Source organism: Spea bombifrons, chromosome 2 (assembly GCF_027358695.1).
Source record: "Spea bombifrons isolate aSpeBom1 chromosome 2, aSpeBom1.2.pri, whole genome shotgun sequence".
Taxonomy (NCBI): domain Eukaryota; kingdom Metazoa; phylum Chordata; class Amphibia; order Anura; family Pelobatidae; genus Spea; species Spea bombifrons.
Genome location: NC_071088.1, coordinates 45625429 through 45653064, shown reverse-complemented (window position 1 = coordinate 45653064; position 27636 = coordinate 45625429). Strand labels below are relative to the sequence as shown.

The window sequence follows — 27636 nt, the reverse complement described above, 5'->3', positions numbered from 1 at the left end:
TCAAGCTGCCATGGAAGGCATAGTTTGCTGCAACTTCTCATTAAGGTAAGTGGCATATTGTTTTCCCACCCATACTAGTAAAGCATACAAATTACAATGTATTCTTCACTGGTGGAGCTGTATGGGATGCTAATCCCTATAAATAAATAAATAAAAAAAATGCCCAAATTCTTTTCAAATGCCCACTCTGGTTTCTCCTCTGTAGCTGCCTGCATCATGTGACTACCACAGTCACATGACCTATGATGTCATCTGAGGTCCTACTGGAAGTGAAGTGGCCAAACGTTGCAGTGTTTGAGCTGCCAGCCTGGGGAGAAGGAGGTGGGTGTAAAGAGCTTATCGCACGTCTCTGCAGTGCTTGCCGATTGTGCTGAGTCTTGCTGTGAAGCTGCCGGTGTGAATCCCAACCCCGGTCCGGGTTAACGTGCGTTTAATATCACTACTTGGGCATTGTGTATTGTAACGCGTTTACCGATGGAATGTATGTAGTACTAGTTGGAGAGATTCTCCTGTCTATAGGCGCTGCGTTGGTGAACGGATTCCGTAGCAACAGATGATTTCATGTGCATTTCCCCTGTTGCTTTCTAAAGGTATATGACAATGTGTGGCTCGGCGGCGATCGCCTTATGTATTTTACTATATGTCATAATGTAAAGGTATTCGGGGCCAGTTCTTTTTAGTTTAAAGACTAACTCTTTTCTGGCAATTATTTCACAGCCCTGTCCTGCGTATACTGTATATCCCCCAATCTATATGTGTCTATCACTGTGTGGGACCCCAGTGGATCTTTTAACTGGCCCTGTGGCACCACCAGCTAGGATGGCAGACACTGCAGGAAATCCTTCAGATCCTTTCCCTCTAGGACATGTGGGGATTGTATGTTGTCTCAGCAAAAGTGAGAATTGCTACACTGTTCCATAACAGGGTTGGCTTTGTATGCTCTTGTTTTATATCTGATGAGGATAACTGGAAACTTTGTAAATGGGCTGACCCTGGGATTAACCCCTTAATAGCCCATCATGAAGATTGCATGTATTGACTCATCAAGTGCGTTGCCCGAATGGCTCTAATATCAGCCCTCGTTATTTAAAGATGTACGCTTGATTTGAGTCACCTGCGTTCAAGCAGGGATATGAACGGTGACATACTCGTAGCAAACACTCTAATTAGGAGTTCTAGGTATCATCAGATCAATGTAGAGTATAAAAGAGTCAGCTCCAGACTGTGTGAGCCTGGGATTGGAGCGAAAACCCTGAGAGTTCCCAGGTACGGTAATTGGTGGTTTGCAGATAGCCAGACTGTATTTGTAACTAGGAATCTGCACTGCAGATGAGATCAAATTACTGTTCAGGTTCACTTGCATTAGAAGTTAGTCTGCTGAAAATTTTTCGGGCGCAAGTTATGTTTGTCATCAGTCTCGTATAAGCGAAATGCCCAAGAAGTATGCATGCTGGAATCTAGTTTAACAAAGTGTTTTGGTGGGTGCTTTCGAGATATTCTGGGACTCATTATGTCTCTGTAGGACAGTCAATGCAGATTTGGGGTGGAAGCTTCTTGTTACTTTAAATAAAGTTCCTGTCTAAGTTGTTGAATGGAGGGGTGACATGAGGTCACCTGAGGTCAGCCCCTCATTACCACCATGACCTGCTTCTGAAGCATTTCTGTTCTACTTACTAGGATAACACAACCCTAAAGTAGGCATTTACATCCTATGTGGATCCATTTTGTGCTTTTTTTTAATGGCTTCCTATGTATTATTTTTAAATGTTTTTTTAAACAGGACTAAATAGTACATATTGAGGGTTTCATCTGATGTGCTTTATTGCTGGATTTGCCCCCCCCCCTTCCCGGGCTCAATGCTGTTAGTACTATCCTGAAAACAAGTGCATGCCTTGGATGCCCCATTCATTTTTCCGCAACATAGAAACAAAATGCTAGCACATGGGTATATGCGAAAGTTAAATCCTATTAAGGAGCCCGAACTGTAGATGGTACCAGATCTATTGTACAGTGCTACTGAATATGATAGCGCTATATATGGTCCTCTTGCTTTATGAGTGTAATATTCATCTGTGCTTGTAGACTGCAAACTCTGTGTTAGACTATTATTGTATAAGATTATTTCTTGATCCTAGTAATGTGCTAAATAAATATGCTGAAATAACTAAGTTATATCGCTTAAGGGACCAGGCGGGACATCCAAAATGGTGTCCAGTTTGTAGGCTGAATGCTCATGTATTGCTGCTCACATTTCTGAACATTAGGTATAATGCTAACATAACAGTCTAGATAGCACTGCTCTAGAATGTATGAATTTTATCTGAATATTTGTCACTGGGAAGAATAAATCACAAGTTTGCTTAGTTTTAGTTCTTTGCTAGGATGGTAAGATGGCATTCTGTGCATTAATGCATGTATCTCTGTTCTGCTCTGTTTTAGGACCGTGTTCCTGGAAACCTGTGGATTTCTGTTACTCACTCCATATCCCACTTGGGTGATTAATGGGGAGCACTCCTGTTTCTTCACTCTTCACAGCCAGCGGGGGCACAGGCTATATTGGAAGGCTCTCTCTGGAGTGCTGGCTAGTGTTGTCCTCAAAGGGCAAATATTGTCTTGACTTTGGTAACTGCTAGAGGTTGTTACCATGGCACCAGTTATAGATCATAGGGAAGAGTGTGCAACCAATGTGGAAGTCCATCCTGCTCTTGAGAACCTTCAAGAGCTGGATGTAGAAAATGACTCTTTAATTGCGACTCCAGGGTTTCTGGGTCCAGAAGAAACACAAGTAATTATCATAGGATCCAGAGCTAACACCAAAGGGGTGCAGGAGGAGGATGCCTTGCTGGAAAATGGGAGCCAGAGTACAGAATCTGAGGACCCCAACACAGACCTAGCTTCCGATCCAGTGGTGCCTCTGAAAGAGACCTCTGTCTCCATAGGGCTACAAGTACTCTTCCCGTTTCTGTTGGCTGGATTTGGAACGGTGGCAGCGGGGATGGTTCTGGATATAGTGCAGGTGAGGAAAAATAAAATATGAATCTTAACCCTTAAGATGATTGCTAGTGTTAGGTGTTATTATACTGACAACAGATAGCTCCTTTGAGTGGCAATTGCTGCCTTCGTACTGTCAATAATGTGTGAAAATACACATTTTAAATGCTGACTTACATAATAATATGGTTGCCTAATAATTTGGCGAAACACTTTCATTTTTTCGAAAATGTGATCAATTACCAATTTTGACAAACTCCTTTGTTATGAAAGACAAATCCTAGTGAGAGGCATTGACCAAGAGGGGTTATTTTGCCTTGCGTGTCATTTGACGTTCTGCTCATCCTTTCTCACTGACGTTGTGCGCAGAGAAGAGGTAACATTTCCAGGCACGCAGTGTCAGTGAGGGAGGATTATTGCCTCTTGGCAGACGGGTGAGAGATATGGACCTGGAGCAATTGGTGCAGGGCCCCTCAGAACGCAATTGCTCCGCCGTTATTGCGGCCTGGCCTATAGGTGTAAAGAGGTTGGCATACTCAAGGGCAAATGCATTTTCTGAAAATACTCCCAATCACCCAGTGTCTCCACTCCAAATGGAAAATCCACCTCCCCAAAAGGAACAATTGGTGCTCTGCAAACCTGAAGGTCGAATTGAGACCTTCCACATGAATGCATTCAGTCCACAAAGGTAAGCGGTGCTAGATTTCCGTAAAGTGAAATCGGTAATCTATTTCCATAATGATATAAATCACTTTATCCTTAATCAAACATTAAAGAGGACACTGAGCCAGAGATGTTGCAAAAGTGTGTCACCATACCTTTTATTGTTTGATTAGGAATAAATAGATTTATATCATTATAGAAAGAGATTACGGATTCCCCTTTACGGAACTCTAATGCCGCCGCTTACCTTTGTGGGTCAAATGCGTTTTCTCCCTAGAGTTTGTACCTACTCTATGCTATATTGTGTACTGTGACCTTCATCGGCTGTATGTACAATATACATGAATGTAAAACCACATCTATTGAATACTTTTAAGAAAATTTATTCTGTTTAAGTTACTGGTTAGTTTGGAATTTATGGGGAATTCAAGGGGGAAGAATGTGTGTATGTGTCTATCAGATTTTACTAGGTATCTCTGAATAGCTTAATATGACCTGAAACAAATACACTATATTGGTTTCCCAAGTTAAAGTATTAAACTGTGTAGCAAAACTCTAAAGAGAATCGGTTTAAAAAAAAAATAAAAAAAAAAAATGCCCTGGCCACTCGCACAGCAAAAATGTACCTCTACCCCCAGTTCTAGATTCTTGGACCTCTGATGGCCTGCTGTACGTCTTTATGACGTTGCCAAGCAAGGCAACCGGGAAGGAAAACAAGCAGAGTGTTCACTGAAACGATGATCAGATTTCATCCAAATCAAAGAAGCCAACTCTGTTTGCTTTACAGGAAAAAATATTTGAGTGTAAGGTTAAAGCACAAAGTGTATAATTTCTAATACATGTTTTGAGAAAGGAGTGCAAGAACATTGGATGTAATATGAAATAACATTCTGGTTATATCCAGCATTAAACTATATATTCTAAATCCTAGTAGGTTTGGAACGCAAAGTTTGGCTAACAGAGGGACCTTGTTAGTTATATTCCTTGTTTCAATTGAATCACTTTTGATTCTTGAATACTAATAATTTCTTATTTTAAACCTCTCTTGCAAAACCGGTGATTCAACTTGATCCGTTTTTATTATTTTCATTTTTTTGTTAAATCTGAGAGACCATTTTAAATGTAACTTTGGCACTTCCTTGCGTAACTTTTACGTGGGCTTTTCACTCTGTTTGTGTTACTGGTAACTAGGATCAGCGTTGACCTAGAGCTATGCCGTTCTTGATCTGTATCTTCCTACAGACTCCCCGTTACCTTTCTGTCCCTTGAGAGAAATCTGAGCCTTCCTTCTTAGCTATGTGAAATGACAGGGCCAGTTGGCTTCATGTCTACAGTGGTGTCTCCAGCTTTCATATTTAGGGGGGGGGCACAATGGGGGGCCAGGGACCAAAGTAGGGGGGCCAATTATAAATGGTACATATACACTCTATATACCGTATTGGCTCATATATAGGCCGCACTCTAAAAGTTTGGTGCTTTTTTAAAGAAAGTTTTTTTTCTTTAAAAAAAGCACCAAAAAAACATGCTGCCACTGTCCTCCCTCCCCGAGATATGCTGCCACTGTCCTCCCTCCCCGAGATATGCTGCCACTGTCCTCCCTCCCCGAGATATGCTGCCACTGTCCTCCCTCCCCGAGATATGCTGCCACTGTCCTCCCTCCCCGAGATATGCTACCACTGTCCTCCCTCCCCGAGATATGCTACCACTGTCCTCCCTCCCCGAGATATGCTACCACTGTCCTCCCTCCCCGAGATATGCTACCACTGTCCTCCCTCCCCGAGATATGCTACCACTGTCCTCCTCTGCCCCCCCCCGACTTACCGGAGTAGACTCCCGGGTGTCTTGCGTGGCCGGCGGGGGACATCTACGCAATACAACTTCCGGTGCCGGCACTGGATGTGCCAGCACCGGAAGTTGTATACGCGTATTGCGTAGATGTCCCCCGCCGGCCCCGCAAGACACCCGGGAGTCTGCTCCGGTAAGTCAAGGGGGGTGGTAAAACGCATCGTGCGGACGATGCGCTTAGACAACCTCCCGTGCCGGCACCCCCCCCCCGTGGGAAGTGCTGGCAGGGGAGGCTGTCTGAGCGTATCGGGGAGTAGGATGCAGGTCCCCTGCACCGATGCAGGGGATCTGTATCCTAACCCTGCTGCCTGCCCGGCGCCCGGGACTGCATGTTCCGGGCGTCGGGCGCTAGACCCCGAATATAGGCCGCACCCCCACTTTAAAGACTTAAAGTGGGGGAAAAAAGTGTGGCCTATATTCGAGCCAATACGGTAATATATATTGAGTTATACGTGCATTTTTAACGACATAATATGTACTTATCTCTTTAAAGTAAAGACCGTGATTGAAATATGATTTCAAAATAATAGCTGAACTGGCAGTTATTTTTCAGTCTTTAATGTTAGCCCCTGCTGCCAATATATATATAAATATTAACCCCTGCTGCGGATATACATACAAATTATACCCTGCTGCCGATATATATAAATATCAGCCCCTGCAGCCAATATATATATATAAATATCAGCCCCTGCAGCCAATATTTATTGATAATAGCCCCTGCTGCCGATATATATTAATATTAACCCCTGCTGCCAATATGTTAATATTAACCCCTGCTGCCAATATATGTTAATATTAGCCCCTGCTGCCAATATATAGATAAATATTAGCCCCTGCTGCTGATATATATAAAAATATTAAACCCTGCTGTCAATATATAAACAAATATTAGACCCTGCTGCCAATATATAAATAAATACTAGCACTGCTGCCAAAACATATATAAATATTTGCCCCTGCTGCCAATATACCGTATTTGCTCGATTATAAGACGAGGTTTTTTTCAGAGCAAATGCTCTGAAAAATACCCCTCGTCTTCTAATCGGGGTCGTCTTCTAATCAGACCTCAAATAGAGGTCTGATTAGGAGACTAAGATCCAGATCCCCCGCACCGCTGCAGGGGACCTGGATCCTCCTGTCTCAACCGACCCCCCCCCCCATCGTACACACACTTACCGGTGCTTCCTGCTATGTTGCCGGGGCAGCAGGTTGACGTCTACGCGATCCGCGTAGACAACGTCCGCTGCAGCCGGAAGGAGGTGTGGCTAGCAGCGGGGGTTGTCTGCGTCCGTCGCATAGACCTTCCCCGACTGTCAGAGATCAGAGTTCCCCGCACCGGTGCCGGTATAGGGTGTGTGTGTGTTAAATGGGGGCATAGGGCATTTCTGGAGTGGCGTTAAGGGGGCATTTAATAGAGCACTCTGCCTCCTGAAATGCCTTATACCTCCCTATATGCCACTCTGCCCCATAATATGCCTTTTAACCCCCTAAATGGCAGAGTGGCATATAGGGGTATAAGGCATTTCTGGAGGCAGAGTGCTCTATACAATGCCTTTTAACTCCCTTAATGCCACTCTGCCTCCTGAAATGCCTTATACCTCCCTATATGTCACTCTGCCGCATAATATGCATTTTAACCCCCTAAATGCCAGAATGGGATATAGGGGTATAAGGCATTTCTGGAGGCACAGTGGCATATAGACGGTTAAAAGGCATATCATGGGCCACAGTGCCATATTGGAGTGGCAAGCCTGGGGGCAGATGTGCGTAACTGGGGGACAGGTTGGAAAATACAAGAAATAAAAACAAAAAAAATCTTTTTCTCAATCATAGCTTTTATTAAAAAAAATAGTTTACATGAATTAACATTTACTGGTAAAACTTTTTTCCTTTGGGGTCGTCTTATATTCAGGCTTTTTCTTTTTTTCCTAAGTTAATATTCAGATTTTGGGGGGTCGTCTTATAATCAGGGTCGTCTTATAATCGAGCAAATACGGTATATATAAATATTAGACCCTATTGCCTGTATATTTTATAGTGAAAAAATTGGACCTGCATGCAATCACTCCCTCCGCTACCACCCCAAAAAAAATATATTTGCCACACTGACTGCAGATCAGGGGAAAACAGTGAGAGTGAGTGCAGTCTTCCCTCCTCCTGACTGCACCGTGACATTGAGAGGTCCTCTCCCCTGTAATCATCCGCAGAGTCCCTTTGTCCCCTCAGTCACTAAGCCATACCGCTCTTTTACTTACACCGTGTAGTTCAGGTATAGATCAAATAAACAACACATGGAAACAGCACATGCAACTGAATAAGACAAAAAAACCTTATATTTGCAGGTATACATAAATAATGTATGGAAACATAGCATTGCAGGTATAAACCAACAGAACACACAAACCCAGCATTGCAGGTATAGATCAACTGGAAATCACATGTAAATTCAGCACTGAAGGTATAGATCAAATAAACAGCGCATGGAAACAGCACTCCAGGTATTGATCAACTGAATAAGACATACACATCCTATATTTGCGGGTAAACATAAATAATGTATGGAAACATAGCAGATACAGATCTACAGAATAACACAAAACCCAGGTTTGCAGGTACATATCAACTGGAAATTACATATAAACTCTGCATTAAAGGTATAGATAAAACCTCCTAAATTATAGGCATAGATCATAGGTCGCACACCCCAAAGCCAACCCTGGGGTCCACATTGCCCACATAGAACCTGACCAGCACCCAAATTACACATACATAGGACGTGCCGTCTTTGTCGTCAAACAGCCCAGCATGAGTCAACGTTGTCCCCAAACAGCTGAGCGTACGTCATCTTTGTCCCATAAACATGCTACCTGTGCCATCTTTGTCCCCAGTGCTTAAACATCCTGCTTATACCATCTTTGCTTTTTTGACAAATCAATAATACACCTATGATTCACAAACACTTTTACAGTCACTCACTAATTCAGCGGTGGGATCGCGAGGCCTCTGTCTCACTGTTCTGCCGCGGTGCGCGCGGCTTCACTGCTGAGAGCCGGAATGTGACGTCATATGGCCTCGCGGAGAAGAATGAGAGTTGCTAAAAACGTATTCCTCAGCGACCACTCTGTGCGCCTCTCCTCAGTGTCTATTACTAAAAAAAAAAGATGGTGTTTTAATTTGGGGGGCACACGGGGGGGCACAGCATGATGTAGGGGGGTGCATGGCCCCCTCTGGCTTCCCCCTGCCAATGCCACTGCATGTCTACACTAAGAAAAAATAGCTTTTTCAATAGTGGTTCAAAAAGTTTGCATGTGTGTAGGAATATATATGTGTGTGTGTGTGAAGGCTAATGTATATTAGCCTGTAGTTGTGGGAGGGGCTATGGTTACTTAACCAACGCCTCTCCCTTCCACAGCTACGTTACAGCGCCTAACGTTGGCTGATGCTATACAGGAAGTGATGTCACGGAACTTCAGGAAGGGACATTGCCATTTTTCGGCTAGTATTGGCAGTGCGGCATGTCTGTGTTTCAGGAGCCAAACGACTCCTGCAAACAGGTTATTCCTTGCCCCCCCGCCGACTTTGCAATGCGACTTTAAATCCCGTTTTTTGTTTTTTTTTTTATGCAGAGGAGAGAGAGGGGCGCCTAGGAACTGCTCGGCGCCTCTCATTCTCCTCTGCGAGGCCTCTACCTCCGTCGCGGTGCCAGCATTTCATGCTGAGCGACGGAATATGACATCATATTCTCGTGCTCAGCAGTGAAGCAGTAGGCACCGCAGCAGAGCAGGAAGACAAAGGGGGAGTGGGGAGGGAGAGAGGGTAGAAAGTGATTACAGAGGGAGAGGGGGTAGATAGGAAGAGGGTAGTAAGAATATTGAAATAAGTAAAGAGTGTGAATTAATGTGTGGATGCATTGTCTGAGTGAGGGAACGCATGAGTTAATATGTGGATGAGTTGTCTGAATGAGGGCGAGCGTGAGTTAATGTGTGGATGAATTGTCTGAATGAAAGTGTGAATTAGTGAGTGACTGTAAAAGTGTTTGTGTGTATCATAGATGTATAATTGTGGACGGGCAAAGATGGCACTAGCAAGATGTTTGAGCCTTGGGGACCAAGATGGCACAGGCAGGGTGTATATGGGACAAAGTTACCTTGTGCTGGACTGTTTTGGGACAAAGATGGCAAATCTTATGTATGTTATCTGAGTGCTGGCAGTGTGGGCAGTGTGGACGCCAGGGCTGGCTTTGGGTGTGCAACCTGTGATCTATGCCTGTAATTTCAGGGGTTTTAAATATACATTTAATGCCGTGTTTGTATGTGAATTCCAATTGATCTATACCCGCAAAGCTGGGTTTTTGTGTTTTTCTGTAGATCCATATCTACTATGCTTCCATGCATTATTTATGTATACCTACAAATACAGGGTTTTTATGTCTTATTCAGTTGATTAATACCTGCAATGCTGTTTCCATGTATTTATTTGATCTATACCTGTAATGCTATGTTTCATATATTATTATTGTATACCTGCAAATACAGGATTTGTATGTCTGATTCTGTTTATTTGATATATACCTTCAGTGCTGAGATCACAAGTGAATTTCAATTGATCTATACATGCAAAGCTCGGTTTGTGTGTTGATCTATACCTGCTATAGGCAGCAGGGTCTAATATTTATATATATATCTGCAGCAGGGGCGAATATATATATATATATATATATATATATATATATATATATATATATATATATATATATATATATATATATATATATGCAGCAGGATCTAATATTAACGAATATGCCAGTTCAGCTGTAATTTTGAAATAATGTTTCAATCATAGTCTTTACTTCAGAGATAAGTACCAATTATGTAGTTAAAAATGCATGTCTAACGCATATATATACCGTGTTTCCCCGATAGTAAGACACCCCCGATTGTAAGACGTATCGGGAGTTTCAGAGGGGTCAGCTAATATAAGCCGTACCCCGAAAGTAAGACATATGTCTTACTTTCGGGGAAACACGGGGGATTTGCCGGGTCCGCCACTCTAAGGGGCCGGGAAGTCCCCACCAAGGCCGGCCTTACGTGTCTGCGGCCGCACAGGATTTAAATTAAAACATCGGGGGTTTTTTTTAACTTTATTTAACATCCTCCATGTTAAATAAAGTTAAAAAAAACTTTATTTAACATGGAGGATGTTAAATAAAGTTTTTTTAACTTTATTTAACATGGAGGATGTTAAATAAAGTTGAAAAAAAACCCCGATGTTTTTATTTAAACCCTGTGCGGCCGCAGACCCCTAAGGCCGGCCCCTTAGAGCAGGGCCGACCTTTGGGGTGTGCGACCGCACAGGGCGCCACACTCCAGGGGGTGCCAACCTGCGGCACCCGGCACCCCTCCAGAGACGGATAGTAATGTCCGCCGCTGGAGGAGCAGGCTCGCAAGGGAGCGGTATCGGAGGTCTTTAACAGACCTCCGGCTCCCTTGAGTGATTTTAAGCCGGGTTCAACCCGGCTTAAAATCACTCAAGGGAGCCGGAGGTCTGTTAATGACCTCCGATACCGCTCCCTTGTGATCTGCGCGGCAACAGCTGTTGTGCGCCGGGGTTTCTTGTCAGATCCCGGCGCACAACACTGAAGCCGCGCCCACCGCTGTCCGTGCCCTCTGACCCGGAAGGAGACAAGAACTGAAGAAGAGGAGCGAAGAGGAGGAAAAGAAGCTGAAAGAAGAAAGGAAAGGTAGGAAAGCATTAAGTGAGAGTGGATTGGTGTATATGTGTGTGTGGATTGGTGTATATGTGTGTGTGGATTGGTGTATATGTGTGTGTGGATTGGTGTATATGTGTGTGTGGATTGGTGTATATGTGTGTGGATTGGTGTATATGTGTGTGGATTGGTGTATATGTGTGTGGATTAGTGTATATGTGTGTGGATTTGTGTATACGTGTGGATTGGTGTATATGTGTGTGGATTGGTATACGTGTGGATTGGTAGGTGTGTTGATTGGTAAGTGTGTGAGAGTGATGGGTGTTATGCTGTACCATTTCCAATGTCTTTTTCATGATCTAATTATGCTCTAAAAGTACATCATAACTCCCATCACTCAATTTTTTCCCAATATAAGACATACCCCGAAAGTAAGACATAGTGGGGCTTTTAGGGATAAAAAGAAAGTAAGACACTGTCTTACTTTCGGGGAAACACGGTATATATACGATGGGGCCATCACATAAATCAATAATAAAGGGAGGGGCTTGCTCGGGGCATTAATACAAATAGTGGTGGCTGGTGGTGATCATACAAGGGTGTGGGGGCACCACATTAATCTACACTAAAAGGGTGCTGGCTGGGGCACAAAAACACTAAGGGGGTATAAACAACAATGCAGTGTGAAAAATCCATCCTGATGTAGATGTCTGTGACGTAGATTGTGTCCTGCTGTCTGTGTGTTTTTGGTTATCAGTGTAGCAGAGCCTGTCCTGGGGGGTGTGTGTGTGTGTATAGGTGTTGGTGTTGGTGTGTGTGTCTGGGTGTCGGTGTGACAGAGCATGTGTTGGTGTGTGTGTTTGGTCATCTGTTTCCTGGCACTTAACTTACAATAGGAATTATTTAATTTATACTTATCCAGAGATAAAATGCCCTCCTGAAGTTGTAGTGACTTCAGGGGACAAAACGTTCAAGACCCTAAAATCATTTAGTGGAAAAGTTATTTATTGTGTTATAATATTTATTTCAAGGATTAGTCGCACTAAATTGTGGCTTCAGGCTTCCCATGTTGAATGATCAAGTATTATGTTAGTCCAATAACAAAAGTATCATTCCATAGCACATTACTTTTGGCACTATATATATATATATATATATATATTAGTTTTGTTCAGTGGTATGATTTAATGGTGGAAATTATTAATGCCCCCCCCAGTTTGACTGTGGTATCGCCACTGCTTGCAAATCAGGTTTTTTTTCGGGTTATTCGAGAGGGGGCATCCCCTTCCGGTTATACTTTGTTTTCTCGTTGCTTGCTTGGTCATTTATTAACTCATTTACGGGGTCTACATGGGGTTTTGTTGTTGGTACAGACTGCTTTGTGTATGCATGGCGCTACGCAGGTGCTGTTAATTCAAACATAAACCTTCCCAAGCCTCTTACACGTTATTTAAAATCTCTGTGTTCCTTTTACTAACAGTGCCTAATTATAACATCTGTGTTAAAGGTGTTTTTACTGTTAGCAGTACACTGGAGCTATGCTGGGTACTTTTCTTGGTTTGAATTGTTTATATGGATGCATGGCTACACAGGTACAGTTCTCATACTCAAACTTTACTAAGCCTGTTTAACCTTTTTACTACTGATACCTGTTAGATAGCTCTTGTCCTGCACTACACATCATTAAGCACGCTCTCTTTCCTTCATGCTTTTATACTGTTGAGCTCATGTTACTATGTCTGCACTTTTACAGAGGTTCTATTACAGCTTGGCCGTGTGATAAATCTTGTATGTTCTTATGTATTCTCTGTGCTGGTTCTTGTATGTGCAGGTTACATTTGTTGTGTATTTCTGGTTGTAGGCACTGTTGCTGTTCGCTCGCTGGCCCCCCTTTTTATTCATTATTGGTGCTTGTTATTTAGGACAAGTGCCCAGGTCACGTGGTTTGTTTATGTATATTTGTTGCGTTTGGTCTTCAAGTACTTTCTGTTATAGGTCTTACCTAGTCGTCTAGTCAGTTACCAAGCGGACCGCCACCTCAGGTACTGCTGTTTGCCTCTTGCTGCTAATTCGGGTATTCATGGTTGGCCTCTACCACTTCTGCTGGGAGGCGGTTCCACGTATCAACCGTCCCGCTCGGAAATTTTTCTTCACGTTACTCGACACAATTACAGCTTGGCCGTGTGATAAGTCGTGTAGGTTTTTATGTTTTCACTGTGCTGCGTGTTATTTAGGATAAGTGTCCAGGTCACGTGATTTGTTGCTTTTGATCTTCCAGTACTTTCTGCTATAGGTCACCTCTTAAGCAGTCTTCGAGGGGACTTGCCTCCTTAGGTACTGTTTTTTCCTTTTGTTGCTTATTGAGGTACTTGGTTTTATCTCGCTGTCTGGTTTCCCATTCCTATAATTAGATTGCCGGCAGGTCAGTTCCTGTCATTACAACCGGGCCCCTTCCAATAATTGGAAGAAACAGATGTTCCGTGGGGTTGCTAACCTTAGAGTGTCATGTTTAGTGAGTCAGATAGGAGGAAATATCCTCTATTACAGAGACCTCGTTACGTCACCGCATAGGTAGTCGGTCTCCTTGAACTAGGCAGTTGCCCCCCCCCTTGCCATTTTAGTCTATGCAGGCTACTGCATATTTGCACTGATGCCATTGGGTACACTGTTTTTTTGTTTTGTTTTTTTGTTGGGTTTTGACTGGGAACCTGAGAGCTAGTTCTCTTTTGCCCAATTATCTCCACTAATCCTATTCGTTTGCCCCTAGCACAAATGTGAAGGCTAATGTATATTAGCCTGTGGTTGTGGGAGGGGCTATGGTTATTTATTTCCTTCCTTTTATTTCCTGTTTTCTCCTCTATCCTTTCTTTCATTTTCTATTTATGGTGTGGCCCTCTATAGGCCTACCTGGTACGTCGGTCATGGCACACTTCAGACCGAATGGACCCTCTCTTGGTCTCTGGTTCTCCGTTCCACTAATCCTATTCGTTTGCCCCCCTAACACAAATATATATATATATTAATTTGACGGCAGATAAGAACCATTCGTTCCATCTAGTCTGCCTGTTTTCCGTGATATTTTGATATCGAAAATGTATCCGCTTTATGACAATCTGCCTCTCTCCCTGACTCCCTCTCCATGTCCCCTTCCTCCACCCACCATCCCATGTGGCAGGATAAGTCATGGGTATGTCTGTCATTTTCGTGTCACACGTGTTAAAGCTCACTCGGATAACTTTACACCAGACCTGCCAAGGCAGTTGGAACTGGACGTGCAGGGGATATACCGAGGTGACCTGTTCCGTGACACGTGTCTGTCGCCTTTTGACGTGTTTGTCATCTACAGGATGTATGATTCCCACTCGCCCTTAATAATGTTTAACCGTTCCACTACAAGAACGTTGCATGACTTGGGGAGGAAAATCACATGGTACAAATTTAGTTCCAATCCTAAAAACAGGAATCGCTCAAACGATTGTGGTTCTATTTGTAATCTTTGCCTTAACAGTAATAGTACACTCTCCATATTTTTAGAAAGAAGTTGAGGAGAATTGAAAGGGTACATAGCGAGGTAAAAAAAAAAAAAAAACACCTGTTAATTATAGTTATAATGTGCGCTACTTAACACACACATATACATATATATATATATATATTTCGCAGAAGCACTGATGTTCTAGTTCTTATATTGGTTCTTATAACAAGCTATTTGTGACAGAATGACCTGTCATACAGGGGCTCAAGGTACTCAGAGATGGCTCCAGCCTGGCTGCCAAACAGGCAGGAACTCCATTGTTTAATTAATCCCATCAATACGATTGCTGATTGGGGATTAAAGGTTGGGTTGAATACATGTATCTGTTAATTTATGTTAATGACGTTCTGTGGCTATATGAGTCTATGTTTTACTACAATAAACTGTTCATTCCTGCCTTACTCAGTTCAAGGTAGTTGTGTGTCTACTTATTGGGTACACATAGCAGGGTTCCAAGGTGCGCATGCTGACTGGTGCTGGAAGTGATTCCGGGGACAACAGGAGGATACATGTGGGTGATCTCTGGGAGTTACTACAGCGCTCTTGGTGAACCCGTTACACTATTATTGTATATGGTGCAAATAGAGACTACAGCAGCTGACCTTGGAAAAATATCTGGTCAACACAGACCCCAGCTGCAGCAAACATGTACCAACCTCATTGTATATTGAAACAAAACTGCTTTCTGACATCATATCCCATTGTTCTACTTAATGATAAAGTGGCAGGGGGTTACAGTGAGTGAATGATCTCACCTAACCGTGGTTTCCTCACTTAATGCACATGATAGCTGAGAAGTCCATTGAAATTTAAATGCTGTTCCCCTTTGCAGAAGTGCATATGCGTTTGCCCCTTTGCTCGAAACCCCAGCTATTTTCTGCATTCATCCTAACACATCTCCTGGCAGGCGATAAACTTACTGCTAATCGGCTGTAGCACTAAGCAAAGGTTGCACAGCCAAGTAGCCGATCTGTGGGAAAAATCGTTGGACTATGGAGGAGATAAGGAGCTCCAGCTTTGTATTAAAGTGCATTGGATGGCTAGTGTGTCCTTTTTAAGAGAGTTGTTCCCATTTTAACATTGCTTCCTAGATTTATTTAGTGTAAATTATAATGTAGTGGTGGGACAGATGCGCTTTAAATTTGTGTGTAAGCTCAGGATGAAGGCTATCAGCAACTTTTTAAAGCTTTTGGCTCTGAGCCTTCACACAGTGACTAGTATAAGGGTGACAGAAGCTGGAAAATCATTCACATCGGAAGCAGCGCCTGTTCTTATACACTTTTAGAGCGAAAAGCCCCCGAACTTGATTGTCCACAATAAATGCATAAAAACATGAAAACAATTACACTGAACTTTTAAAGCATAAAATAAAATTGCCGAAATAACTTAAAAGCCCTGAATCCACAAAATGAAAATATTTGTTTTATGTAGCGCCATCAAATTCCATAGCCCTGGAAATGGTGTTATTTATCTAGTTTTAAGTGTGTGACCCTCAAAGAGCCAGTGTTGATGAGCATGGAAAACCGATTTCACGCTCGATGATAGAAAGGAAAACAACCCAGTGTATCTAGGGGCTGCCTCCCATGCTTAATGAAGTCCTAAATACATTTATTTCACCAAAAACGTCAGTCTTTGCAAAATTGCGAGTGAGGAAAAAAAGCACATGCAACCACATGGGCAACATCTGCGTAAGTGTCTCTCCCTCAGCAACCCCTTTCCCGTGCAGTCAGTGTTGTTTAGGGTCATGTGACATTGTCAGTCATATATATATAAAGGAGAGTGATCCCATACTTTTGTTTGTGGCATTGTGTACATAGCATGTTGACAGGATTGGAGCCATAATTGTGAGATTCTTACAATTACGATATGATTTCAGGCCCTGGAATTGTAATCAAACTCTATAGGTTCTATAGGAACACTTTAGTTCTAGTGTGTGGGCACAGCACCACCTCCATTGTGCAATGTTCGCACCAGTCTTTGTTGGCAATAAAGTGCTCCCATTGTAATCAGTTGGTGCGAATGCGTGTTTGGTGGGATCATTAGACACCCTGGAAGACTTACAAGAGTACAGTGGTGAATACAGCTCATAAGCAGGGGCAGGGATGCTATCACTATCCAAACCGGTGATGGCCAACCACATCAAGGCCTCTGTTGTGCCATGCGACCTGGTTGGTGACTGACTGGTTAATTTTTTTAAATTGTCCCAAAATAAAAGGAGCACGTGGTCTGTTCATACAGACCACTGTTTCACTGCTCTGAAACAGTGCACTGATTGTGAGTGATAGTGAGAAAGAGGAGAGATACAGAGAATGATATTGAGGAGAGAGAGTGGGTTCCATCTGAGAAGCCACCAAACACCTTGCACCCGTCCTATTTAATCTAAATCCATTCATATATTTATATACATTTAAACAGGATGGTACAAGGCATTTGGTGGCTTCTCAGATGGAACCCTTGTGCTGCTACCACTGCCTTTTTGTTGGTTAAGATATAAGAAAAGAAGGGTTAAACATAATGCAGCTTATTCTTCAAATTCCTGCATTTATCCCCAACAGAATCATTTATCTGTCTTGCCAAAATAAACGGTATCTGCCAAGCTATCTGATGTGTGTGTGTGTATTTGTTTTTTGTTCTTCTGGAGGGTGAAAACACTGCACTTCACCAGGGGTAGGCACCAACATGCAGTGTTGGCACTTTGAGGTCCACAGCTTGGTTTCATGTAGAAAATCTAAACTTTCACTGTAAAGCACCAGACTTTTAATCCCTGCTTTTAGAGGACTGCATTGGGAGGCGGGTGGGAGCGGGCGGTCAGGCACTGTACCTCCAGGTCCCGGTAATCCCGCGCAGTCCCGCAAGGCTGCCTTCTCGCTGCTCCCTTACAGTGTCTCCTCTCTTGCTCCGCCCAGGAACAAAACAGAGTCACGTGATGTGACGTCACTTCCCGTGACTCTGCCTTATTCCTGGGCGGAGCAAGAGAAGCTGTGAGGGAGCAGCGAGAAGGCAGCCTTGCAGGACTGCGCGGGAACTCTGCAGTCCAGGTAAGGAGGTGGGTGGGATTGGCCACAAATGTGGTGGGAGCAGAACACCCACATTGCAGGAGCGGGAAAAGAATCAGCAGGAGCAGGATTAAAAAAGCCGTCCCGCGCAGGTCTCTACCTGCTTTGGGACAGCATTCACCGCTCTTACTCCTTTGTATATTTTGGTAGCGATTCCCTACAGAATTTTAATATCTGGCTCAAAATCTTTCCCTGTCTATTTTTCAGCACTGGGATGTCTTCACAGAGGTGACAGAAGTTTTTATCTTAGTCCCGGCTCTGCTAGGCTTGAAGGGAAACCTGGAAATGACACTGGCATCTCGCCTTTCTACTGCAGTAAGTTCCAATTTATTTTGTTTTATTATGGAAAGGTTGGGCAAGTCCTGCTGAAATATACTAGTAAGTGAGGAAATAAATAATTTAACAAGGACACTCTTCTATTGTATGTATCAACCCCTTTGTGACCAACGACGTGCCAGGTACTTCATGAAAAAATGTCCCTATAGAACCAGTGACGTATGTGGTATGTCTTGATTTAAAAAGGGTCCTGCCTCACTGTGATTGCAGGGTCGCCTGCATGTGATCCACAGCGAACACATGCACTGATACAGTAAGATGACAAGCTTTCCTTTTACCTCTGTTCTCTGGCTCCAGGGCCGGACTGGGAATTAAAACCACCCCTGGAAATAATTGAATACAAACCCCATATTTCCTGGAGCCATTTTTCGGCACACTGCACATATCAGGTTCTAGCCCCAATATTTTTGTGCAGGACAGGGACAAAACCCGCATTTTAAAATATATTTGAAAAAATACAATAGTCTTCAGTAAAATACATATGAAATACATAGTATCCTAGTATCATTGTGGCCCAAGATATCATGTAATGGGCTGGGACCAACTGAGAGCACCAGTATGGGGGGGGGGACATATTAAGTTTTTAAATGTATTTAAATGACTGAAAATGGTTATTTTCACAGTAGGTAATAAACGGTGCAAATAAACATGTAGCGCTCCCAAAAATTAATTAGAGCTAAAGGTTTAAGAGGGAGCCTGAGGGAGGGGGAACATGTGCGAGCTACATCGATTATCAGAGTGTATGGATATCCCTGACCATTACACCAACAGGGACTTTTATGACATCACATTCTAAATACATATTCATTAATATGAAGTTGAAATCCCCCTCCTTTGCAGCTATAACAGCTTCCACTCTTTTGGGAAGGCTTTCCACAAGATTTTGGACTGTTTCTGTGGGAATTTTCGCCCATTTGTCCAGTAGAGCATTTGTGAGGTCATGCACTGATTTTGGATGAGAAGGCCTGGCTCCCAATCTCTGTTTCGGTTCATCCCAAAGGTGTTCAATTGGGTTGAGATCACGACTCTGTGAAGACCAGTCAAGTTTTTCCGCACCAAGCTCTTCCAACCGTGTCTTTTATGGACCTTGTTTTGTGCACCACTGCATGGACAGAAGTATTGGGATGCACATCTTAATTATTGATTTCAGGCTTTGGGCTAGGCCCCTTACTTCCAGTGAGGGGAAATCTTAATGCTTCAGCATACCAAGATGTTTTGGACAATGCTATGCTTCCAACTTTGGGGGAGCAGTTTGGGGAAGACACTTTTCCATTTCAGCATGACTCGGTGCACAAAGCAAGATCCCTATCACCCTATATGACACCACAATCACCCCCTCCATCTTCATGCCCCTTAAAATAACTTCTCATTATCTCTGTACCTATCCTTGCCATTCCAGGTGGCACAGGTGAAGAAGGCTCCGTCTACCAGGTAGGGCAGGAAAGGAGACCTGTTGTTTCCTGCCCTACTGAGGTAGGAGTCTGTAGCTTTGCTCCTTACATTTTTTGTTTTCTTGGAGCCCCGGGGGGGGGGGTCCATTTTTCCCGGCAGAGGTCCCGTAGAGGATCCAGGGAACTGTGCTGCAGCGGTACCGCGATGTCGCAGTTTGATGGTCACGGTGGTTCATCCCTCGTTCGGCACTACCCACAGCCCAGGGGGCTTCCTGGGATTATCTATAGGCACCGGGCACCTTCTGACGGAGGAACGAAGCTTTGCAGGACAGAAGCATTGGAGTAGGAACCCTGGCGGGACGGGGGGGGGACAGATCTCCCCAGTAACTCATGCGGGGGGGACCGATAATAAAGAAACCCCCCCCAGGGCCGTAGGAAACGCCGCAGGAAGAGAGAGAGGGGTGCTGAGCGGTCGTTTTCAGCAACCTCTGCTCCCTGCTGCCACCCGACTGCAGTGGTGGGAGCGTGAGACTTCATATGCCGGCACTCAGCAGTGAAGCTGCGCGTATCGTGGCAGAGCAGCGAGACAGAGGCCACGCGCTCCCACCACAGGACTGCACGGTAAGTGACCTACAAAGGGGGGAAGGGTAAGGGTAGCTAGTGAGAAGGGGGTTAGCTAGTGAGAAGGGGGGTAGGGAGAGGGTTAGCTAGCGAGAAGGGGGGTAGGGAGAGGGTTAGCTAGCGAGAAGGGGGGTAGGGAGAGGGTAGCTAGCGAGAAGGGGGGGGTAGGGAGAGGGTAGATAGCATGCTGTCCCCCCCCCCAGATTTTTAGGGGTTCCTACACCCATGGACAGAAGTCGTCCTTGCAGTTTTCTGGCGTTCGCGCCAAGCACACACTGGGATTGGTCCGCCCCTAGTGCAATCGCTTCCCTTTTTTGCCCATCGCGCGTCACTTCCGGCGCATGGAGCAGGTCACGGAAGGTCAATTTGAAGCAGGGCCTTCCTGAAATGGTGTACTTCCGGTCCTGTACACTTAAAACGCCAATATGGGTGAGATCTTTCCTTGTCTCTGTGTTGCATGTATTTCTGCTTTTGCTGTGTCTTCTCTGCTGTGCCTGTGCCTTAGGACTTTGGCGTCCTTGCTAGAGTATGTGCTGGTTAGCTTTTAAGTTGGAAAGGGATTTTTCTCTGTTATCCCTCCTGCTGGTAACTTCTTTCTGTTTTATTCTCAGATATGTCTGATAAAAATCTTGACAACCCGACAGAGAACTCCCCTCATAAAAAGTTTACGGGGAAAACCAAACATAAAGCATGCTCTTCCTGCAAAAAGACCCTGCATGACCCATCGGCTAAGCTGTTTTTCCTGCTTCTAACATATCAGCTTAGAGGAGGAAATGTTCACTTGCTGCCTAATATATCCCACCCACTGATAGGTGCCACAAGATTAACCTTATTCACTTCAGCTGTCAGTGGTCATAATGTTATGGCTGACCTTCTCATTCTAACATACCTACATACATATATACATACATACATGCGTACATACAGAGCACTCCCTCACCTCGCCCCAGCTTTCTCTCTTATGAGCCATGAGCCTGCAACTTTCATCTGTGTTGAGGTCGCCAATAAAGTTGCAGAAGCATGTATAATTTGAAGACCAGCCTACTGGTCTAGCCATGTCTGCCCCCTTCTTTTCACTATGATTGTGAGCTGGAGAAAACCAGAGAACCGTAAGAAACGGTGGTTATCTAGGTCCCAAGACCTATGTTTCAAAACACCTCCCCTTACCTAAAGGGTTAAAGTTTTTAAGTTTTACTTAATATCATGTAGTTAATGTGGTGAAGGTTAGTGGAGAATTAGGGTTAAAAAAAAATAAACATTTTAAGGTTTTATTTCCTTTATTTATCAGGCAGATTGAATATATTTTTAGTATTTTTTTCCCCGTTAATACTAGCTGTGTATCGTTTATATACCTGTAAAATTGTGAATAAATGTTTTTGTTTTTAACTATTTTATTTATGAGAAATGTTTTACGTATATTAATATGCTCTGGTCCTTAGGTTAAACAGCATATAATCTGTCTTTAATATTGAGAGCTAAAATGTAATACTTGGCTCCCAGCTGATAAAAAGAGATTTTTAAGGTTGTTTTTAATGGTTTTTTTTCTTATTTGCTTTCCCCTTCCTTTCCTTTCTGAGCATGCATTAAAATAGGATGTGTATTAGTGAGTCTGTGTATAGAACAAATCCACCCCCCACAATCCATGTACATCTGTAACTGATCATTTGCTCAGTTTGCCCTTACTATCTTGAATTTTTTCTGTGGTCACAATGACCTGGTCACATAACCCTAGTGTCATCTCTGCTGATTCAAATCGTACCAGCGCTTGACCGCAGCAGGTCATAGGACATTGTTTTAAAAAAATGTTTACAAAAAAGGCAGTCCTTTTCTTAAAGAGAAATGGGCACAGCCACTAATGAGTGTTAAAAAGGATTTCATACCCGTTTTTTTCTAGAGATTTGTCTACAAATTAGTCCTAAAAGTTGAGTGAGTTATTTTTGACTTGGCTGAATAAGAATAATCGTCTGCTCTGAAACACCCCCAGTTGATACGGTTTCCAGAAATTGTATTGGACTGAAGACTTGAGGTATACAGCTGGTCCTACGCAAAGCAGTAGGCTATTTTCTGCAACAGACCTCACAGCACGTATTGCCATTTGGAGTAGGCGACCTGCCTGTATTGGAAGCGACCCCCTACATGGAACAGAAAGCCGATTCCATTCTGACCGCCAGTTGTTTAAAGGAACTTGACCAGCTTCTACCAGTGGATGAATTATGTAGTGGATAGGAAACACCATTCTTAAAATATGTTCAAGGGCATAACCTGGCTGCTTGTAGTCTTCCTTATGGATTTGGCATGTTTAGCCATTACAGCAACTAAATGTGAATTCTCCATTAGGATACACCCCAATATGATTTGTTAGAAACATATTTTAGGGTTGTGCCTATTTTTATTTCCCTACTTTTTTGCTTGTAGATCTTTGGCAAACTATACTCTTTTAAGCCCGATATCTTCCAGACAGTTAAACCGACTAAATCATAAATGGTAAATGATTTTCCATTAGGTTCTGTGGGCTAATAAGACTTAACTGCATGCTTTCAAGAACATCGCTGTAGGCTATGAGAAATTCTGCTTTTGCCAAACCCAATTGCTGTGCTATGAACAGTTTTGTTCTCAGGTGTCCAGGAGCAAATGATGGTGAAATGCTGTCTCTGGCCCTTGCATTAACCCCCTCCTAAAGGAATTTTTCCTATAGTAGTATTTAAAAAATATTTTGTGGAACTATTTACCCGTCCTTTTTGTGTATTTAATATCATACCTTCAGAAATACAGATGGGAACGTTTATCATAGAAATAAATACTTGTCTATATCTTCATTGTAGGCCAACATTGGTCAAATGGAAACTGCCAAAGAAAAGTGGGCAATGATTACTGGCAACATGGCATTGATACAGGTAGGCTGCACCATTATGTGAATGGGTTGTTTAAATTGTATTATATAATATAAGGGAAAGAACTTTTATTACCTTTGTCATAAACGGTAAGCATTGTGAGTTTAAATAACAGATTGCATTGCCTAATTTAATTTTACAAATATTTTGCGTTTATTCTTATTTGAGGCCTTTCTAGTGTTTGTGTGTGAGATTGGATTCTAGAGAAATTTCATATTTTTTCAGGTTCAAGCCACAGTTGTTGGTTTTCTAGCTTCCATAGCTGCAGTTATTTTTGGCTGGATTCCTGATGGCCACTTTATCATCAGCCATGCTGTCTTGTTGTGTGCAAGTAGTGTTTCCACTGCGTTTATAGCTTCCCTGGTCCTGGGTGAGTATGTTGGCCTCTGTTTTGCGTTTTCTTGTTCAGCATTTCAAACCTCATTGCCATAGTTTTGGTTTTAGTCAAATATCACACTTTTGTTCCTAATATCAATATATACCTTTTGCAGGCTTGGTGATGATTGCTGTGATTATTGGGTCCAAGAAGTTGGGTATTAACCCAGATAATGTTGCAACACCCATTGCTGCTAGCTTAGGAGACCTGGTCACACTGGCATTGCTGTCTAGCATCAGCTGGAGACTCTATAAAGAGATGAGTAAGTGTCATATCCATGCACTTGAGTAAGGGAACCTGTGTCCCCGTGGGGGTACTTGGATGCTCAAGGGGTACCTTTTTTGTATAAATAAAGATCTTAAATATGCTGAGGTGGGGCGTCTTGGCTCAATAAGAGTTTTTTATGTGAATAAATTACCTTTATGATGTCTATTTTTAACTTTCATAGAAAATCATATCTATATCAATCCAATTGTCTGTGTGCTGTTTATTGGCCTGCTGCCCATCTGGATAGTGATTGCAAGGAAGAACCCAGCAACACGAGAAGTGCTTGCTTCAGGATGGGAGCCGGTGATCATTGCCATGGCCATTAGCAGGTTTGTATATGATGCTGTTATGCATAGCCAATAGACTCTATTCATACTATCACTGTAGTCAGTAGGACTTCCCATATGAAATGCCTTTTCTGGAAAGGTCAAATTGTTTGGAGGCAGATGAAATGTGGCTTTGCTGTCACATTGTTAAGTTATCTTCTAATGTTTGTAATCTTAGTATCGGAGGGCTGATTTTGGATAAGACTGTGTCCAATCCAAATTTTGCGGGAATGGCTGTCTTTACACCTGTTATAAATGGTAAGTGTTTTTGTTATTTATCTAATATCTAGTTGTTCTGTCACTTGTCTGTTTCTAGCAAGAAAAACATTTACCATTACACACCTTCTTCACCTTTACAGGTGTTGGGGGAAACCTTGTTGCTGTTCAGGCCAGCCGCATATCCACCTACCTCCATATGTTAGGGTCTCCAGGAGAAGATTCTGGACTCATTCCTCGCAAGTGCCCGAGTCCATGCAAGACTTTCTTCAGCTCAGGTTAGCGAGTTAGTGCTTTCTGATTTTTGTAACGTGACTACAATGTCCGGCCTAAATGTGTGGGGGAACAGGGGTAGCAAACACAAAATATCCCAACGATTTAGAACATAAAAAAGCTACCCCATCTTTGTTGGTTGGTTTGTCTTTTTTTCCAATTCCTCCAAGATGGGGAGTAATCTAAATATTGGTTCTGGGACAAAGTGAAAAGTGGTAGTGTGCATACAATATTAAAGACAATACTTATCTTTCAGGGAAATGTTAGATAATAAGGCATAGAGTACCTCATGGTGAAGCATGTTCAAATGAGGAACCCAAATCCTCCTTTAAGTGTACTCACAATCATGCACCCTTTAGGATCTAGACTCAAAGATATCCAGCATTCAGGAGGAAACGTCATAGATTTTGGCAATTAACTTGCCACTAAAACCAGGGATAGTGGAAAAGGTAACTGGTATTTAAAAATAGCTTTAATATGACACTGTGTGCCTTATAAATGTGTGGTAAAAATAAATAAGTTAAAGTATTGTAAAAACAAGAGTCGCTTATCCCACTCTTGGGAAGCAGTCTCCGAATGTACTCCTGTAGCGTGAGTTGAGGTTTCAGCTTCTTTGTCGTGGAAGCTTCCCTGGCCCCGTTAACTCCTCCTCTCCGTGTTCCTCCACCTGACGCGGTTACGTCAACACGCCAATGGAGAAGTACATCGATGAAGCATTGATGGCGAAACTCGTTGACATCACAGCGTAGGGTGGAGGAATATTAGATGTGCACCCCCTCCTTTTTTGTGTTGTAGGCATGTTTGGAGGGTATACATGCTAGGGGTGTTTTCTTTTTGCTGCATTTTAAATCCAAATGGTCAATATTCCACAGTGCCCACATTGATTACACATTGTTTATTTGCACTAAACGCTGGTTCTGGGCTTAATTTTGATTTCCCCCATAGATGTGAACTCCCGCTCCACACGTGTTCTCTTCCTACTGGTAATACCTGGACATCTTGTTTTCCTATACACTATCAGCTCAATGCAGGGTGGGCACACCACTATGACTCCTATCTTCATTGGTTTCTACATGGCGGCAGCATTGTTTCAGGTTTGTATATTTTGCTGCATTGCATAATAACCCATAAAACATGAATCATTTCAGCCTAGTAATCTCCTCTCTTAATTATGAGAGAACAAGCCTTTGGATGGCATACAAAGAGAAAATCTGTAGTTTCTTTCTGTTATGATTTTGTACCAAAAAAGCGTAAAGTTCATATACCCCTTTATATATCAGATCGTCCTATGATCTTGTTTTCATTATGGTGAATGATGACTTGTTCTTTCTGATACAGGTTTTGATTCTCCTTTACATTGCTGACTGGATGGTACACTGGATGTGGCGCAGAGGGATGGATCCAGATAACTACTCAATCCCATATCTCACTGCTTTGGGAGACCTTCTCGGAACTGGGCTTCTGGCTCTCAGCTTTCATGTGTTGTGGCTTATCGGGGACAGAGACACTGATGTTGGAGATTGATTCATACCTTTTTATATGTGAATGTCTTTCTTAACTTGGACAGTTGGTCTCTGGTTCAACAGATGGGCACCACCGTCTGTCTGAAGGACCTCCTCATTAAAAAAAACAAAAAAAAAACTGGAAGTGCAATTTCCCTGCTAGTTCTGCATGCAGGCGTCTGTATGAGGCAATGTGTGTTTATTGTGAAGTTGGAAGCTCCCAGATTTTGTATTGCACTACAACCTGTATAAAGGTTGCAGCTGGGACTTCTAAAATGTTCTTTAAAGTAATTATGAAAGTGATTCACTTTTGCCACAGGGAAGCTGTAATACGGACCATTGATTTTTTTTTTTTTTTTTTTTTTTTGTCATTAGTCTTCCTTTTCCAGTGTGATGAAAGTATCTTTGTGGCTTCCTGACTTTGACCTCATTAACCCATTCATCACCACAAATTCTTTTTTCCACACCATTTTTACATTCATATCTGCATAGCTTGTAAAACATGCCTTCATTTACCATCTAATTTTGACCCAAAAGTTAACATTTGGAAAACAATTCAGTTACATAATTACATTTTTCTACAGATCACAAATCTCTGCCAATGATGTTTAGTATTGGCATTTCATTTTACAACACTGACATCTCATGGTATTGATATCTTAACAATCTGCATAGCAAGACACAAAATTAATTTCGCACAGTAAATGCTGCGGTAACCAGACCCCTTGTGTTTCAGGCTAATGTAGCCAGCGGTATTCCTTTTCAAGAGTAAAATAAAAGAGGGTCCTAGTAATCAATGCCTACATCCCTATTTATTTACTTCTGGTGTCATTATACCACTTGTTTTTTTTTATGGAGGGGGGTATGCTTACAAATAGGGTAGAACATATTTTCCAAAAAAACAAAAAGATAATCCTGACACTTTGTTGGTGTACAATAAGCATTGGACCAATGTCTGATTTAATGCGGCTTGCTGTGTTAACCTTACAGTTGGCCTACATTTTTTTCAAACAAGTCAGTTTCGCATTTCAGATCAATTGGTTTATTGAGCCGTAAGATCAATTGCTGGTTTCACTTTTTTTTCTTCCCTCCTTACTTTTATGGAGTTTGGGACTTTAGTTGTTGGAAGCAAATGTCTACATTAACCCACTAGTTTAGTAGTGGTCAACTTCTTTTTCTTTTTCTTTCAGGCACAAAAAAATTTGAGGGATGTTGAATGAATGAAATTGACTAAATATTTGTGTAAGAAAAATTAAGATATATTTAATAAAATAAAGTTATTTAAATACAACATGGATGGCAGTATTTTTTTCTTCAGTGTCCAATGGCTCTTACATTACCGCTCCATTGGCTAATATTAGAGTTAATACAGAGGCAAATACAGTGGACAATGTTTTCTGTACAATATAGTGACATGTGAATCATTCAATAGGTTGCTTTTTACAGTACATTATGAATAAAACATTTTGGTGTTTTTCATATTAATACACTTCTAACTTTATAAACCCACTGTACATACAAGACTGGATGAACTGGCTCGGCCTTCTGGGAAAGGCAGGAGTGGGTCTGAGGTAGCCTTAGCACTCTCTCCATGGAAATGCCTTCTGGAATAATCATTTGCTGGACACAAACTAGTA

The 27636-nt window shown here is 42.6% G+C and overlaps 1 protein-coding gene across 2 annotated transcripts; it reads left to right on the top strand.

The window, feature by feature from the left end:
• Positions 1 to 264: 264 nt before the first annotated feature.
• SLC41A1 (solute carrier family 41 member 1) lies at positions 265 to 26149 on the top strand. 2 transcript variants are annotated; one of them, XM_053457708.1, is made up of 11 exons: positions 265 to 321; positions 2440 to 3016; positions 18008 to 18115; positions 22971 to 23042; positions 23265 to 23409; positions 23531 to 23677; positions 23864 to 24011; positions 24187 to 24266; positions 24368 to 24502; positions 25443 to 25591; positions 25836 to 26149. In XM_053457708.1, the coding sequence occupies exons 2-11, from the start codon at positions 2645 to 2647 to the stop codon at positions 26019 to 26021; spliced, it is 1542 nt and encodes a 513-aa protein (XP_053313683.1). In that variant the 5' UTR covers positions 265 to 321; positions 2440 to 2644; the 3' UTR covers positions 26022 to 26149. The 2 variants fall into 2 exon arrangements, with proteins under 2 accessions (XP_053313683.1, XP_053313685.1); XM_053457710.1 differs by lacking the exon at positions 265 to 321 and adding an exon at positions 541 to 590.
• The last annotated feature ends 1487 nt before the right edge of the window (positions 26150 to 27636 follow it).

What these genes read in the sequence shown, in the direction of transcription:
- SLC41A1 (XM_053457708.1), top strand. Translation starts at nt 2,645, where the DNA reads ATGGCACCAGTTATAGATCATAGGGAAGAGTGTGCAACCAATGTGGAA. An exon ending in TATAGCTTCCCTGGTCCTGG is followed by an intron (nt 23,410 to 23,530) that starts GTGAGTATGTTG and finishes TACCTTTTGCAG; the next exon opens with GCTTGGTGATGATTGCTGTG. An exon ending in TGGCGGCAGCATTGTTTCAG is followed by an intron (nt 25,592 to 25,835) that starts GTTTGTATATTT and finishes TTTCTGATACAG; the next exon opens with GTTTTGATTCTCCTTTACAT.